We start from the raw sequence: 18,891 nt of genomic DNA, 5'->3' as shown, positions 1-18,891 counted from the left end.
CAGCCAAGTCTACACAGGGAAGCCTGATGGAGGAGCCACTCAAAACTCACTTAGCGACACCCTTGAAAGTAAGAAAATCAGTCTGTGCTTTTTTTTTAAAGGAGTAAAAAAAAGCTTACAGCACCTGGTATTCCCAGGCGGTGTCCCATCCAAGTACTGACCAGGCCCGACCCTGCTTAGCTTCCGAGATCAGACGAGATCGGGCGTGTTCAGGGTGGTATGGCCGTAAGCCAAAACTTATCCTACCAAAGGGGCTTTTAAAGACTGGAGCAATTGGGAGGTTTAGTGATTAGGAGTGAAAAAAGCTTACAGCACCTGTTCCCAGACGGTCTCCCATCCAAGTACTGACCAGGCCCGACCCTTTTTTTCTTATTTGATTATTAGCACTGATCCACAGCTGTAAGCGCTTTGTCACTACTTGTGCTTACAAACAGCAGATGGCCCTGCTGCTTCTCTGCAGTGGACTCAGAGCGCCTCGTCTCTAGTCTTGCATTTCAGCATTTTTGGCGCTGACTTAAACTCCACCCCCCTGCTTATAGTGTGTGTGTGTGTGTGTGTGTGTGTGTACATGAGTTTTGTTTTTATGCCCCTGCTTTCCCGTCTGCTCGCACGTTCCCGCACATTTTAGCCTCTGTCTTGCGGGAACCAATCTTTATTTGCTCATACTCATATACTATATAGATACTCATATATCCCAGCTGCAAATTGGGTGCGGGACACAATACATTGCCCGTGTGGTTTCTGATCACAACTCATCAAGGTGGCCGTGACGACCCTCTCTGCAGCTAGCAAGTGAAGAAATATAGATTATCTGACCTCAGGGTTCTCGGCTCTGTCCTCAGGGTGCTATGCTCTGTCCTCAGAGTGCTATGCTCTAACCTCAAGGTTCTATGCTCTGTCCTCAGGGTGCTATGCTCTAACCTCAAGGTTCTATGCTCTGTCCTCAGGGCTCTATGCTCTGACCTCAGCTAGTTCCAAAATGAAGACGAGCCCCAGGACCAGCCCGTCAGCAGCCAGCAAGTGAAGAAATATGGATATCAAAAAAAGATCTGGGCTGCCTGTGATGCCACTTCTTCATTTGCTTGAAACGTACACGTCTACACAGGGAAGCCTGGTGGAGGAACCACTCAGAAAAATCAAGGAATGAGAGTTGTCCTGGACATGACTCAGGGACTCAATATTCACTTCGTGACACCCTAGAAAGTGAGAAAATGGCAAGGTCTCAACCTCAATTTACCACTGTTTAAACCACTGTTTGTTTCTCAAATGTGTTTTGTCATTTAGTCCTGTAGTTACAACATTTGTCCACAAGAGGACTCCCCATTCCCCTGCTTCTTAGTTCTTTGGTACCACAACCATGAGATGAACTGCACCTCGCCTGCGATAGATGAGCAGGCGGTAGCAGTGGGCGGCACTCCAAAACACTGCGGTCGAGTCCGGCAGTTTTCAGTTGCCTTCAAAGAAAAAACTGAAAGTCACAAACAAAGTTTCACCCTGTTAGATCTGTAGGCTAATTGTAGTTTGCAGACCTCGTTCGGACTTTATTCATATGTGTTTGTAAATATATACATATGTATGTAGAAATGTGTGTGTATCTGCATTGTATGCTTTCTTTGTTCTTTTGATGTCGGCCTGTGAAACACTTCACTGCTCGTTTTGATTTGATAATCTATAAGTATTACAATCACATTGCAGTTTACTTGCCATGTGGTCTGAATGTTGCACATGAGTTACCTGGGGGAGGATTGTGTAGTAATTTAGTACTGTAGTAACATATTTTGGAAACAAGAGGACGCCACACAGTTATCATGTTCCCCTTTGAAACTAGTCATACTGTATACACACCCCTACCACTCTGCTGTAAAGTCAATGTATCCCCAAATAAGTCATCCTTTCATTTGTATTTTAATTTTACTTCACTCTCTGAGCGGTGTGATGCATCCTTGTTCCTTGGAAATACAAATTCCAGAGATACAAGGTAATATTGATGTAATCCAACAATATAAAAAAAACAGTAAGAGGTTATCGCATTCACCTAACTACAAGGAAACAATAGCAGTACACACGTTATAACTGGTTTCATCTAGTTCTTACTCCAATATATCCATTTGAAAATGAGGAATAGTATGCGATAGCTACATTTGCTTAAATAAGGAAGCTCTCACATTCATCAAACTGAAAAATAGTGCAAATCCTATCACATGACTTTCTATTCATAGTAAACCTTTGCAAATGTATCACATGTATATTTGCATATCTTTCTTAAAGGAGGAACAACCAGATTGAGCCATCAGATAATATTCCTCTCATGTTGTCTTTGGAAGGAAACACTCACACAAATCTAAACTGATGGAATATAGCGTAAACATTTATGGGGAGAGCAACATGAGGAGATACTGAGCGGTAAACTGCATGAATGGCAAACGTGATGGGTTGAGAACGCACAGTATCTTAATAGGAGAATATCCCTTCAAGTTATAACTCTACATGCTTCTAATGGCCTGGTCAGTACTGGATATTAATCACACGGTGGAGGCCTTTGCACAGTAACTGAGGTCAAATAAACACTCCTCTGCTTATAGTGAGTTAGTGTTTTTTTATTGAGAAGAACAACAGTTCTCAGGTCACTAAGTCTCTTTTCTTGTTCTAAAAGGGGCATTTTATACAGGCTAGCAGTATTATGCAAAGAGGTCCCATGTCCTTAATCTATGCTGCACAAACATTTTCCTTTAATTTTAGGTCACTTGCAAAAACTCACTTAATGGTGTTGGAATGTTTACAGCTGTACACAGGGCTATCGCCTATATGTGTATATGCACACATCAAGTGTGCTCTTGAAAAGGTTAAAACACATTATGCCCGCCAACATTAGTTTTTTTTATTCACATTATATACATGTTTGTTATATGCAGTACACATGTTCCATTAATGATAAAATAAATATCACAATATGCAGTATCTGTCACGTGTGGTGGGGCAAAAACTCAGGAACAGAGGAGACGATAGGAGTCCAGGCAAGGCAAAATCAAAAACTTAACAAAGTCACAAAACACTAGAAATGTACAGCTAGAAGGCGATGAAATATGTGGATATACAACGAAGACAAAAGGAGACAATCCTGCAACTGATAAGGGGAAGACGCAGACTAAATACACATGGGAAGACAGGCAATGAGACACAGGTGGAAACAATGAGGGCCTGGCTTTACAATCACACAGGGGAAAGGCACACAACAGGGGAGGAGTCTGGAACGAGAACAGGTGAAGGGAATAAACAATCAGGAAACACTGGGAAGACACACACATGGAAAACATGTGACCCCCTTCTTAGCAGCATACAATTAAATATATTTGGATATTTCTGTCTATATTCAACAGACTAATGTTAAAAAAAGAGTCCTAAAAGCATACAGCAATGTTACAGGACAATTATTATTTGTAATTGTTATTACTTACATGTATGTACTTGCAAATACTCTTTATAAACATAAAGTACAAATATACAAAAGTACATATATAAAGTACATAAATGCTTCCAGTCCGCCAAACATCTTTTTGCAATTCTAACAATGGTTTCTGTTTGAGAAGCACTGATGTAAGGCACAAAAACATACATTAGTCTTTTTCATGAGTACAAATATACAGGCACATACTGACAAAAATATCTATAAATTAAATACAAATGTAAACTTGTGAACTAACATTGTATCATTTGTCTTGAGGATTTATTAATGATATGTTGTCATACTGTGGACACCACAGTATAATTTATCATCCTGCATCACTCACACACACCTAGAGCTGGATTTTGCTAAATCAGTGTACCGCTGGTTAACCTCTGATTGGTCTGTAACCCTGGAGAAGGAAAACAGAGCAACAGCAGGGCCGACCAAGCAGAGCAGCTGTCACATTGGTGAGATAGTTTTTAAAGGCTAGCTCACTGTCAACCAATGCCTTGTTAAGATGTTATTAAGCATGATGTATTTGTGTGGATACTTTGGTTCCACCAACATGTTTGTTTAGGGAATGGCTAATTACCCCATGTAAAGTTAGAGATGCTCGTATAGCCATCTATCCCAACAGCTCTGGGAAACATTTAGTCTTTTTAGGTTGCTGTTTATTTTGTTTACGGACAGCAAATTGAATGTATGGTTGAATCTCATGGCTCTGATCCACCCTGTTTCCAGCAGAAAACAGCTGTCTGTGTATGGTACCTCCACAGTAACAAACTGAAAAATAAAATTATAACATTTTCCAAGTTAAAAAGGGAAACTTGTTTCTCAACAGTTGAGTGCAACCAGTAAAGTCAAAGTCCAGTGAATCGTGGGCTTCGTCAGGGGCCATACATATGACACAGCATGTGAAAAAAACAACAACGACACTACGAACAGCAGCGCTCATTTGAGTGCAGCTGACTGCTCACCCGCAGTGATGCCATTGAGAATAAAACATGTTCCACCTGCAGCTGAACCATGGTAGGAACATTGTTCAAACCTTTTCTCATGGTGGAATGATGAAATGAAGAAGGTCATACCTGTACTCACAACCTAAGTGCTGGTGCAGGAATCAAAGTGTCAACGTGCTGTGTCACCACCTTTGAGTCGCAGTTTGGTGCTGCTAACGCCTATTTTTTGAGCGACCACATTTCAGATTGGCATCCTGTATTCTGTGCCACATGAGGTACAAGTGAGCTGGAAGGAATCTGTGTACCAGTAAAACTTCTTTATAATAACAAGGATCGTATCCATCGAGTGTGCTGGAGGGAATGTGCAGTCCGGCCGTCTTCACACCCATATGAGAAGAAGGACATAGTCCTGCTTTAGCCAGACACATCCCCATGTAAACATCATCAATGGGGAGAATAGTAATGGACTTGGACATATTGAATATGACCAAAGCTGTGTAGCCAGACAGGAGGAAGCCCCCACCACCACAGTATGGGGGATATGAGTCTGACTCCTGAACCTGAACTGGGATAAAATACTTGCTCCATGATGATCTAATGGGCCCCACATTCTGGATCAGATGGCCAGTAAATAGGTGCTTACCTCCGTCATTGTCCTTAAGGCCTTGGAGGTACTCGACCATGTTGTTTGTATTGGCAAAGACGTCATCATCACCATTTAACAGGAAGCGAGCGTGAGGACAGTTTCTTTCCATCCATTCCAGGAAGAGTATCTGCTTCAAGGTGAGGTTGTAGAATCTTTCCTGAAAGTCCCATTGGAGGATGTCATTGTACTCTCGTTGCTCCAGTTCAAGTAGTTTGTTTAGTCTCTTTTTCTCAAACCCAGTATCCATTGTTCCTGAGATGAATACTCTTTGGATCCACACACCATTGTGTAACCTCTCTTTAGCCCAGGTTTTACGCAGCACCTCTCGGCGTTCGTAGTTCACGGGAGAACTTTTAATGACAAGCAGAAGGAAGACTTCTGCAGATTTATCAACTCCTCCACATTTATCAGGAAGGTCCAGCAGCATGGGGAAATGGCGACAGTGTCGATAATTGAGAAAGTCTTGCACATCACCAGAAAGAGAGCTGAAGCCTGTGATGTTGGCAGCAGACATGTTTCTTAGACAACTTGGCCAGGAGTACACATAGGAGTTATTTATGGAGGGTTGCTTTATTTTAATGTCATCTTCTCTCACATCTATGTTGAGGTGGATGTTTTTGTTGTCAATGAAATCTTTACAGAGATGGAGGACCAACAGACCAAGAGCTCCCACCAGCAAGAGAGTTCTCGTCCTGATGTGTCTCATCCTTGAAACTCTGCAGTGACAAAACAAAGCACATTTTTCTTATTAAAACTTCTCAGTATGATATAAGGCAACTAATAAGACAAGTTAGGAAGATCAAGGATATCACACCTGCACACACTATATCAATTTAACATAAATCAATGTGGGGAGCCACAGTTTCATAGATTTGTACCTGATCAGTGCAAAGTAAACCAGCAGCTGTTTTGCTTTCATAATCATCAGAACCGTTAAGCACCTGGACTGCTTCAGTCATCAACTCAATTTGGCTGTTCATCCCTTTGTTCCTGAATAATCATGTGTTCATAAGTGTTGAACAACTACATTGTAATCGTGTCAGCAAACAGCTGTGGACACGTTAAAATACTTTAAGACGAGTAAAACCACAGCCACCCTGTGAAACAGGGCATACATCCTTTTTTCTGAGCAAAGCAGCTCCTGTGCCACTTTTAGTGGACCTGATCCGCTCCAACTCAAACATCCAACGCACCAGTTTAAACATTAAGGTCAAAGTTAGCGAACACCAGAATACTTTGTTGGTCTGTTGGTCTTTCAGTTAATATGTTGCAACATGGACTCTTAAACATTTGAATTGTATATCCTGCTCATGAGTAGAGCATCCTTTCAATAAACAAATGATTTATTGGCGATGCAAAAGACACTCTGAAGGTTTTTTATTAATTTATATTTCAAAATCGGAGGCAAGAAATATAGACTGTACAATTCAAATATCTAAAACCAATCAGGTACAGAGAGGTTGAATCCCCATAAATGAAAGCTTTTGCGTATTTCATGTTGCTGCTTGAATAACAAGCATAGACCAACAGGAGCGAGCAGACTGAGCGTCAGAGCAGACATGAGGTGGTTTGGCATCTGCCTGCAGAATCCACACATGCTGTACTATTACAGTGCATCGGGTGGAAACAAATCAAATGCTGTCATGTCTCCTAAAATGGGTGGAATATGTTACATATGGATGATGTCAGATATTTGAGCATCAGAAAAAGCTAAATACTCATTCAGTGAAATGTGAAAAAAAGGGAAGGTCCCAAACAATCATTAACATTCAATGTAAAATGGCACACCTAGACCTCTCCCTGTTACGAAACAAGAGAAGATAGGTTCATATGAGAGCCAGTGCTTTTTTCACTCTAAGTATACTACAATGTTATTTTCTTCATCAAATTGATAACAAATCTTATTTTATGCCTATATTACAGTACCACTGTAGACTACAAAACCATACTGTTTTTTTTACTGTGTTAAGACTATTAGGTCTATATAAGTCTTGATTCAGCTGATTTCCTATGCTATTATAATATACATGAGGTGTTTACTTCCTAACACTGACCGAAAGACACTTCGGTCAGTGAAACAAGCTCGCTCTTATAGCTACAGCATGATAATGCCGCTTACATGTTTATGCATCAGCACTAATAATAATCCAATAATATAGCAAATAATAATACAGCCAACACTGATTAAGGGCAGTTCAGCTGCATAATGATTGACACTTTAAGTAAATTTTTTCAACAGAATTTTTTTGAATTTTTTTTTTTAAAGTACAGTTTTAGTCCTGAATTCAAGTATTATTTAATAATAAAAAATAAAAGTATTTTATTATTATTATTATATATTATATATATATATATATATATATATATATATATATATATATATATATATATAATTTTGTATTTTTCCATCGTTGTATTGGTACTTTTTCTTCAGTAGGATTGTTTCCATAAACCCCACTTTTTTTTATGAACCACACAAATATATATTATAATAATAATAAAACAAATCATCAGGTTTTAAGGGCACAATTATTCGGACAGCATAAAACATTGTACTGGCAGACTTTTATCAGTATAATGCAGAGAGGAAGTCATATCTTTAAGAATGTGACTTTTATATTTATTTCAAATAAAGGAATATTCATAACGATGTCTAATAGACTTGTCTCTGCAAGATAGAACCGTGAATAAACAACTAAAATAAAAGCTTTCATTAAAACGAGACAGATTACAAATACTTTTTTTTTTCTAACTGAGGCGTTGTTTTTACGACCTAATTTTGCATCTGACAGACTTTTAGCCCATCAAGGAGACATATCACAACTAGATGTAATACAAATGTATCGACCAAAGCGTGATAAAGACAAATCTTAATAAATATGTTACTGATAGGCTATCGTAATATTTCCCGTTACAACAAAAACGCACCCGGAGAAGTGGGTAAAACGAGTTCGCTATAGCGTAGTGTACAAACTGCATTTAGGCCTATATGAAGTTGGTTTGTATAATTAACTATAGGCTTACCGTTAAAAGGAGATAGTTGTTTTGCTGTGTCTCTGTAGCTCCAGTGACAATTGACAAATCCAATGGGCAGCAGCGAGGGGCGGCTGGCTGTCAGCCTGTTGGGCGGTGCCCGCTTCTGCTGCGTCAGGAGCGCGTCACCTAACTGTCTCCTCTTCCTTTCAATCATTTTATTAAAGTTTATACAATTACACATTTCATCAAACTAGACAACAAAAAACTAATTAAATTAAAAATAATACATAAGAGCATCTATCTATCAAGGTGGGCGTATGCCCCTATTTACTGATATTATATACTTACAGTATATGTTTTTATTCAAGCAGTAGTTTCACATGTGGCAGTTGCTAACAAACATCACAAACACCAAATAAATATCTCTTTCCACTACAAACTGCACACTGACGTGTGAAGTATAAAACACCGTTGAGTATATTTTCATTTGTAGCATGCTGTAAATATAGTGTAATGGAAAGAATTATTTCTATTACACTATATTTACAGCATGCTACATGGCTCCGTTCGTTTATTCATGCTTGTGCAAGCAGGGAGAAATCTTAACAGCCACGAATCATCGATGTCTGTCAGGGTTTTTCAACCACACTCATCAATTTGACAGTCAGTTATATACTTTTCAAATGACCATCCTTTTAAGACCCATCTCATCTCTCATTGGTTCCCACTATACCACATGTGATATACATTGAACTGTGTGTTCCACGTCACCATATACATTGAAGATCTTCCACGTGTCTTGTACTTTGACCTAATCCTATATTATATTTTCAACCAATCCACTGTCTCCACATACATCAGATCATGTATAGAAAGATGACGGTGTTCTTACATCAGCATATTCGTCAATCGATTCTGCGTGATGTGTACCTTTGAACGTCCTTTTACCAGATAGTCAGCATCTTAGAGTTCTTATCAGCTGGTTTGAACTTGAGTACCTTTAACCCCTATGTTATCAGTCTCTCCACGTCTTACTTGTCGTTACTCATTATCTGAACAGACACATTATTAAACCCATGTTCAATCAATGAATGTATATTAAAATACAGCATATACATATTTTCCCATTACATTCCATTCTTTTGATTACATAGTAATCATTTATCATTGCAAAAATATGTATTACATTTAGCATCACTTCTACTCATACCATTCAGGAGCATCGTCAGTGTCTGTGTCAAAGTCAACTTCATGTTCGTCATATTGGTGTAAAGGATACAAGCCATAGTCTTTCCATCTGGTAACAATGAAAACATAGTTCCTTAAGGCCCACCCATTCGATGAAGTGGACTCCTTGATCGTTGTTGCACCCTGTTTGTATGCGTGTTTTTCATTCAGTCTGTTTGCATGAAGTTCACCCAAGCAACTGATCTTGTATGAACAATTTTGCTTGTGTTAGCATCTGCTAGGTTTCCACGAAACCTGTCCACGATTCTTCTGCTCAAGCTTGTAATCCGTATGTGATATTAATCCGTATGTGGCTTCCGGTGAGTCACTTCCTCGTTGGTAGTTGTCGTCGTCGTCTCGTCGCCTCCACTGGTCAGCTCTACATCGGATGGAGTCGGAACCTTTTTGCAGTGGGATGCGTGCATCCAGGTGGCTCTCTCAGCAACTTTGAGTGCGGTGTGAATCATGAGTCTTTCACGACCACGAAGTCACCAGGCTATAGCTTGTGCCAAGGACATGTGGCTTCCTTCGGAAGGGCTGCAAACCCCTGCTTTCTTGTATTTAGACAAAGCAGAGATTCGTTGCACACAATACGTTCTCGCATAAAGCAGTGGATGGGAGAGGAGCCTTTGTCGGTCTCCTAAAAATCTAAGCAGTAGAGTATTAGAGTAAAAAAAACCTTGCACTGCTGCCGTGTTACCTTCAGCATATTACTTGACTGAACAACGTATAGCTGTTTGATACAGGCAAAAGAAACTTCAACTTATTCAGACCATATGTCTGCTATACTTAACAGTACTTTTACCTTCAGCATATGTTCAAACTGTGGAACCTGTTGAGAACATTTTTTAGTGAATCAAATTATTTTATTTTTTATCAATTTGTTAGCCATTAGACAACCATTCCACTCTTTTTGTCGCAAGGTATCCTACCCATGCGACAACCCAGCACATCTAAAGAAAAAACATTTAGGAAGACAAGGTTTACCACCAGATTTGAGAAATCTAAAACGACCAATTCAGCTGCCTGTGCAGAGAAATGGTAAGGAAGAGAATCATATGCAAATGTGGCACAATCTGAATTAACAACAAAACCAATACGATTATGTCCTGTGATGGATCACGTAGTTCAGATTCATCCACCTAGAGAATGAAATCAAGGTTAGATCAATGAGTATCAGAGAGATTCAGACGAGGAGTTCACAGAACAGTTCATGCCATCCTCAAGTCCTTGAAGAAGAAATTTAGGGTTAAAACATTGCAGCGTCTAAACGTTATGTTCGCATAACCGACAATATCTCTAAAAGGCTTTTTAAGCCACAGCACGGAGACAACGAGTTTGTCCTGCTGCGACCATATCTAGCTTACTCGAAAACTATGCTACAGGACGAAGTCTGTCATCATAACTTCAACATATGAGTTTTTCTAATCTAATTTACCCTGGCTCTACACTCCATTCTTCGCCAGGTCGTTCAGCTAGCGACCATGGTATTAATGCCTCAGCTCAGTTTATAAAACTCAGAAACACTAAGAACTAACATGTTATAAACTGCTGAAATATCAATATTGACATGGCGCCTCGCAAATATGTTTTAAGATAAGATAAGATCATCCTTTATTAGTCCCGCAGTGGGGAAATTGCAGGATTACAGCAGCTTTGTACACAATAGAGACACATAGTAAACAATCAAGTAATATAAATAAAATAACAATAAACAGTAGTAAAACAGGAGTAAAAAACAATAGTAGAAAATTAAATATACAGACGGAATAAGAGTATATAAAGTACTTGTATATAAATGTATTTATATTGCACCAGGTGAGTGCAATTAAAGTGTCCACAGTGAATAAAGTGTCCATGAGCAGCGGGAAGAAAGGATTTGCGGTACCTCTCCCTCAGACACCGGGGATGAATCAGCCGGACAGGAGGGTGGCGACAAGGCTCAAAGACAAATTATGACAAATGGACTGCTTCTGGCTTCCTGTGAAGGATGATATAGGTTTGAAACAATGTATGTGGTGGGCACATGAAGCTGCTTGAGAAAGGTACCAATGACAAAATGCGGCCACAGGCTTAACGGCCCGCCCTGATTAAACATTCAGCTGGTATCAGCTGTGCCTCTACCTCATTCCTTCTGTTTCTGTTGTTTATCCCTCTTTTGGTTTATGGTTGTCTGAGAGTGGCACTCCTTTCCACTCCTGCTGCTAAGAAACCTGCACACCTCAGCTTAGACCAATCGATCTCATCAAACTCCTGCAGTACATTTAGGACTCAGAAGTTCATTCAGTGAGCGATTCAGGATGCCAAAGTGGTCTACTTAACGACTGAGAAGGCCTTTTTTTTGTACCAGCAGCAGTTAGATTTTTAATGAACACCTTTAGTTGTGGTTTTTAGATTTAGTATCTTTTCTGATGTCAGTCATGTGTCTTGTTTCGTTTTTCTAATCTAATTTACCCTGGCTCTACACTCCATTCTTCGCCAGGTCGTTCAGCTAGCGACCATGGTATTAATGCCTCAGCTAAACTCTATTTGACTTTTTCCTTAACTGAACCTTGTTTATTTGTGTTTATACTAGTTTGAACATGTAATACCTGATCACGAGAGAGTTCTGCTATTGGGTCCAAAGACATGAACTGAGCTTCCTCGAGCTCATAGTTTAGTTCATAGGTTTAATTATTCACTACTTTCCTGCTTTAATTTAAAGCTGCATTTTCAGGTACTGGCAGCTGTGTTGGTCCGGTACAAATTGACGGAAATACAAAAGACATTGACAACTTTCTAATTTCGCAGCAAATATTTCCACCAAGACCAAGAGGAGGGAGATTATTAGACTAACATACCTGTACAATAAATAAAGGGCCACAGCAGCAGCTGGTAAGCTTCGCACAAAGACAGGATCCAATGAGATGCTAGTTGGCTAAGCTAACTGTAGCTCCATACTCACTGGATAGATATGATTGGTATCGGCCACTTTACCTCAACCATGTGTTTCATACCACAAATATGACAGCAATTAAAAGTGGTGTTACTCACAGGGGTGTTTTAACCAAAAAAAATTTTCACTGTCAAGCCTTAAGTATTACATTTGTATACATTCAGTTACAGGCACTCATCGTTCACAATTCGCAAGCTTTTTAGATTAAGTCGAGTGAAGAGTCAATGTGGATGCAACATATGTGCAACTTAATTGTGTATTATAAACGTAAGGCCCTATACAGACCCTCAACTTTCTTTTAACGGTGCCATACGTTATTTGAATATAAACTGCAAATAAAATGGCTTAAAATCATTATGTTTTCGTCCAAACCATTCTTCTGTGGTTCTCAGCTATCTGTTTACAATGCAATCAACTGCATCTGTGATTTTGCAAAATAATCATTCACTTCATCCTCCTGTCTTCTTTCTCACTCACAGTCTCTTTTTACTTGTATTCACATTCAACTATATCTATCACAGTATTATGTCTGGTAAACTTGAGAGATTTCATGTTTATCAAGCAACATGATCTCACTAAACACCCCCCCATAAATGATCACTTTAAGTTTCACTCAGCATGGGCAGTCTGTACTATTTTCTTCCTCTGAGTAATGAAAACACATTTCCATTCTGCGTTGGAGGCGCCTCTTTAGCTTAAAGCGTCGCTCCACATACTTTGTGTTGTACTCCTCTGCTTTTAGCTTGGCGTAGTAATCTGAGAACTTGTTAAAGAGATGTTAAGAGATCGGCATACCATTGAGGATAATACCAAATGAGATGCAGTCAAAGGCCACAATGCGGCCCACAACAGTTACAGGTACCACATCCCCATAGCCCTCAGTGGTAATGCTGACCTAGAAGAGAAGAGTGAACCGTACCTGTTATTCAGTTTTCACTAACATTTTCTTGAATATAATATGATTCTTCGTAATAATTACAATAATGAGTTAACATTGAATGTAATTAGTTTAAGGTAATACAAGGCCCTGGTGGCACAACAACCAAGGCTCTGCCAAATAATGAGAACATTTCTTCTCTCTATAAATTGACAGCAAAACAGGCATAACTTGTAGGATTTCATCACTTGGGTGAAGTGGGGGAATCATTAACTTGTCTTTAAAAAATGGTTGTAAATAAGTGGCTAAATGAGACTATGAATTGTTTAGCCTTTTACTTCTGCCAGTTGCAATCACGTGTCAAAAAATATAAAATGGTGTTCATTTGTGATGATTATTTTCAGGTGTAAGTATATCATAAAGTTGTCTTTTCCACAGATGTTATTTTTTTGCAATAATCCAAAACAGATTATTCCTAATGCCTTATTGTCAGGGAAGCAGTGCAATGCTTTCTTCCTTGGTTGACCGACAAAAATACGACCTCTATTAAAAGCATAATGGGAAAATAAATAATTCAATGATTTTAAGTCAATTATTTTTAAAACTTGCTTCTGCAAACCAGTATTCACAAAAACCTCCAGTATTAAATACTCTCAGTCCACAAAACAGTTTCGGTGCATTTTAGGGATGCAAATTCCACTGCTCCAGACGTGTCATCTCCATGAGACATGATGACACCAACTGCTAAACACTTGACAACCTAAGATTATTTATAATTCAACCAAATATATGAAAAGTAAGTGGATTCATAAAGTAAACACATTTATTTTATGTGGAAGAGCCAAATCACTGCAGCTAGTAGATATATAAGAGCTTGTAACCAGTAAAACAAACTGCTGTGGTGTCAGATTGGAAAACAAATATTACAGTAGATTTAAGTTTTCCAGCTATACTCACTGCAACCCACCACCAGGCATATGGGGTAGTGCTGATAGGATATCCCTCAGTTTCCCTCTCGGCTGAATGAAGGAGAGCAGAAAAGGTGAAGATTCCCATGGCGATGAAGAGAAAGATACAAGAGGCCTGCTGGTAACACTGTCGCAGGGTGAACCCAAACACTCTCATTCCAGTGGAGTGTCAAGCCAGCTTCAAGATCCGAGAGATCCGCAGTAGCTTGACGACCTTAAGGACATGGCTGAGCTTGCTGACCTGGGCCATGGCCCTGAGCTCTTCCTGTGCATTTGTATTCTCCGTGTCAGCCAAGACTTCAAAGATGATCTGCATGAAATAAGCATGAAATAAGGAACGACTGCCATCATGTCCACGAAGTTGAGTCCACTCTTTAAAAACATTGTCATGTCAGGAGTGGTGACCAGGCGAATTACATATTCAAAGGTGAAGAACACAATAGTGATGATCTCCACCCATTCCATGTGTGTTTTACCGTTGATTGTATACACTTTAAGTTCCTCAACATTGTTAAGACTCATTCGGGAATGTTTTGTTGTCATCTACACCGTTTGGTAGACAGTTGATAGTCGTGCAACGCTTTTGCAAACATCTCTGCAGTTTAGCCTTCTCTGAAGCCACGGTCATTCAAGGCAGGAAGCCAATGAAACAGAAAAAGAGAGAGAGAAAAGCATAACAGGAAACACTCCACGAAAGTTGTGTTTGGTCCTGCAGGAACTGATATCTCAGTGAATAGCAGCTCTTCCTGTTTTTTCTGGCTCAATTGTGGCTGAGATTGTAGTCCAAAGAGTCAGGAAGAAATTCCCCTCTCTAACTGTTACTAGGGTGCAGACAACATATGTGCATTTCATTCATCAGACAAGGAGATCAAGGACGAGCAGCAAAGGATTTCATCCGTTTAATCTCACTGGTGCTCTTCCAAGCCTCTAAGAAGTTGTAAATATAGGGGGAGGCGGGATTTGGAAACAAAGTTGATTTAAGGATTTTGAATTGAACCAAGAGCCAACTGAGACTATACATGTTCTTTGTAAATTTCCTAATACTATTCTCATAAGAAATAATTCGAAAGGAATACTTTTAGTCTTGTTAAAAGGGGAAGCATAAATTCTAAAGGGGAGTTTATTCTTTAATTAAAAATATCAAATATATACAGTACATTTCATCTTAAAGCAGGAGCTGCTTGAAACAGTACCAAACAGGATATCGTGCAGCTGGAAGAATTTGTCAGAGGTGTTGTGGCAATTGATCATGTTCTTTTTAGATGTAACTCGCCACCAAACAAATGTATCTTATGTCCGACTTGCTGTAGTCTCAAAACCTGATGATTGTGAGAGCTCACAAACTAACGCTTTCTCACGACGGTAGGAATAGCAGCACCTGTCAAGGCCTGGACCCGGCCTTGACGTCTTAGCTCAATCCAACAAGAGAGTATACGTGCGGACAAATAATTTCCACCACAACATGGACGAGTGATCTGGACTCTGTTGGACGACAGAGGCCACAATCCTCCCGGAAGGTAAGAGTCTGTCCTCAGACGAGGTTCAAGATTGGCGCTCAGATTCTGAAATCGGTAAAAAGAATCTCACCTACCAAGTGAGAAATACAACATTGACAAATAGAGAACAGACACTTCGAAGTGGTAAATGTGGGACAAAGTCTTTCGAACAATTGGAAGAATGGATAAAAATGGGGTTTCCTAAAAAGGCAATTTTAGTCTACAATAATTGGATCAACTAAGATACCCAGCTGACAATGTATCAAGCCATGACAGGCGGAGAAGGAGACAGAGGGAGTGGATGAAAAGACAGAGTAAGGAGCAGCAGAGACTTTGGCATTGGAGAAGAGAATCCCCATAATCTCCATGGAATAAAGACAAGAGTTGTGGGAGGGCTCAACATCGGCCTGAGGGAAGGAGCAGGCGGCGCGGCGGACCCCAGAGACGGACCAACCGACGCACACACATCACAACACAGAGGGTTCAAAAGGGTTCAAAAGTTCAATTTAGATTCTGACTATGACAAACTTGTACATGCAATACACACATTATAAACCACACAAACACCACTCACACTCATACCAAATGTATTCAAATGAAAATAAAGGTTTTAGAAAGTCACATTAACTATTAAAAGGCAAAAATGTTTCACTTTTGATTGATACAGGAGTCACGCTTTCAGTTCTGCGTACATCTGCTTTAGCTGTCCCTCCCAAGAAGAGTGGCCAATATTGCAAGGCTGTTGGCTCATGGGCCATATCAATTAGTGAAGCATACACAAAGCATTTGTCCAGCCAAACACACACTCCTGCTGTCTGATCACTGCCCTAAACATGCATTATAGATTTGATGTGTGTATTTACAAGTTGAGTTGTTTCAAGGACAGTTCCCACGTGTCATTGGCACGAGCCCCAGCAAGGGTGTGGAAGGACATGGCTGGTCGGCTGCCCAGGCGGACTCAACTCACTGACTTCAGTCCCACAAAAGGAGGATCCAAGAAGGCTGTAAAATAAACAGGGTGAAGTATAAAAAACAAGATATATATTAATATTAAGCAGTAAAACATACATACCATGGTCTGAAATGTTCTCATCTGTCGACATGGCTGAGCTGGCCCGAGGTGCCCTTCTCTCTATGGCGTAGGAATGGTGAGGGGTGCGACATCTCTGGGATTTCACCCAAAATCTGATTTCCGTTCATGCATGAAACAATATCCACTCAAATAAGAGACTACCCATTTTTCAGTCTTTGTTAAAGGGTGGTGTAATAGTTGCGTGTGATGATTCACCAGTGTGCACCCCAATTTATCTGATACAGAACATTCAAGACCAGAGGGAACCAACTGAGTGGGGATTTGTCAGACATTTACAAGCAGTTAAAGCACAACCCATATTTCCGTCGTCAACTTGGCTAATGAATTGTTCTCTCTGTGCACAAAGACAGTCAAATCTGGTTTGCCTTCTCATTGAAAGGAAGAGGGGCCTGGACCCGGTGTCCCCAGGCATATTCAGAAAGTGCATTTGTGTCCAAATTGCAATTCGTTTTCCCTAAAGTTTCATATCTCTCTCTCTGTGCCTAAACCAAAAACTAAGAAAAAACTGATGCGCTTCTTAGAAATGACCTCATATTGTAGACAGTGGGTCCCAAACTACTCAGAAAGAGAGGCACCCTCTCATGATTCATGGTAAACATCTTTATGCGCATGACAAACTGACCTGGACGGACTTATTGTCTGCTGCCTTTCATGACTTAAAAGAGCACATTACTGTCAGAACGCTTTGACACCCTAAACGTGACACAATACGTTGACCAAAAAGACAGTTACGTGACACGGGGTACAACAAAGACCTGCTGCATATTTCTCTACTAAACTAGACCCTGCAGCAGATGGCCTTCTTCTGTGTCAGCGTGCCGTTGCTGCTGGAGAGAGTGCAGACGTGGAAACACGTGACATTGTGGGTTATGGTGAGCTCACACTCAAGGTTCCCTAATGCAGTTTCCCATAGCCTAAAAACACAGAAAAACATCTCACCTCTCTGCACAGTGCACACCTTATTGGATTGCCTAACATTACTGTGAAATGATGTACTAGCCTTAATCCTGCCACTCTCTTTCCTACACCAGCAGATGGAGAGCCGCATAACTGTTATTTCTCTTGGACAGGTCTGCACACCGAGACTCGACCTCTCAGACACCCCCCTGCCAAATGCTGATTTAGAACTGCTTGCTGGACACAGGAGCAGGGTTAGCTGTAGTCTCATTATATGACTCTGTGCAGCAGTAAATTGCCATCACACTTCTCTGCTCAAGCTGCAGAACTTGTGGCTCTTGCAGGCATTCTTCCTGACATCCTCCGACAACCCCATTTCTCACCACTGTCTCGTGGCCGACTTGCTAGAAACCATACTGCTTCCTAAAACTGTCTGTTGTCAAATGTAACTGTGATGGGAAATCTACATTGTATTAGTTTTTTTCCTTTCTATAATGTGACCTACATTTGGAGAACTCACTCAACAAGACCATAAATAACAACGTAGATAAGGTTTATGGTATATGAGTGCCTTGTTAAATGGTATCAGGATGTATTTCTCTCCCAACACAGATCAGAGTTTTCCACAGGATGTTTAGATTTAAGATGATGTTGAACAGACATTCAAGTCTCATCCTTATCCCCCACATTTCTCTAGAGACTAAAGATCTTAAAGACAAGTTCTTGGTTAATGATTTTCGTTATTTCAGGTAAAAGACTCAACAGCGGGTAAAATACATTTTGCCGCGACAATGCTCAGACTCACGCTTTCTGACCTCATTTCAACCAGAAATGCAGCAGTGGATGCTGCGACTGAGCAAGCGGCCGTTTTAGGTTACCTGCAGAATTAGCTCATTGTCGAGATCACGTGCACAAAGCGGGATTAAGGAACGCCAACAATTCAGCATGATACACAAGAGGGTTCAACGTTTTTTTTGTAGAAAATGTATTCTTAACGGCAGTAAACAACTGTTACCGATGAGGGATCAGCGACGGGACGCAGATCACCAAGACCATGGCAACCAAAGAACACACAACCAAAATGCAACAGTTATACTGATAATTCAGTGTACTTGGATGGTTGAATTTTTTACTAATTGTTTAAGTTGTTTGATTATTGCTTGTTACCTTATACAGTTCAACAGAGATGGAGGTCTGATGTCTGTGTTGCACCTCATCTCAGGAGGTCTTGCCATGTTGAGATACCATATTAACATTCCCTAGCTTGCTACAACATGGAGTTGCTTACAACTCGCAAAGCTAATGCCTTAACCTCGTCAAGTAGGTTAATTAGACTTAACTAGCACTACATTAGATTATTCAGGGTCATATT

General features: G+C 40.1%; 1 protein-coding gene and 1 pseudogene across 2 annotated transcripts; both read right to left on the bottom strand.

Annotated features, from left to right (window-relative positions):
- Nucleotides 1-4,616: 4,616 nt before the first annotated feature.
- Nucleotides 4,617-5,969, bottom strand: LOC306739575 (N-acetyllactosaminide beta-1,3-N-acetylglucosaminyltransferase 3-like; the record flags this gene model as incomplete). Its single annotated transcript, XM_079221594.1, has 2 exons — nucleotides 4,617-5,766; nucleotides 5,929-5,969. 2 exons carry the CDS (start codon nucleotides 5,967-5,969, stop codon nucleotides 4,617-4,619), a joined length of 1,191 nt encoding a protein of 396 aa, XP_079077720.1.
- A 6,832-nt stretch (nucleotides 5,970-12,801) lies between these two features.
- On the bottom strand, nucleotides 12,802-14,555 carry LOC306739574 (potassium voltage-gated channel subfamily V member 2-like; annotated as a pseudogene). The gene is made up of 2 exons: nucleotides 14,023-14,555; nucleotides 12,802-13,083 (listed from the first exon to the last, which is right to left on the bottom strand). The product of its transcript is annotated as a potassium voltage-gated channel subfamily V member 2-like (transcript).
- Nucleotides 14,556-18,891: the final 4,336 nt, after the last annotated feature.

The sequence above is a fragment of the Taurulus bubalis genome (assembly GCF_910589615.1).
Source record: "Taurulus bubalis genome assembly, chromosome: 7".
Classification (NCBI taxonomy): Eukaryota; Metazoa; Chordata; class Actinopteri; order Perciformes; family Cottidae; genus Taurulus; species Taurulus bubalis.
Note: the sequence above shows the minus strand (reverse complement) of the source record. Positions and strands in the feature narration are given on the sequence as shown.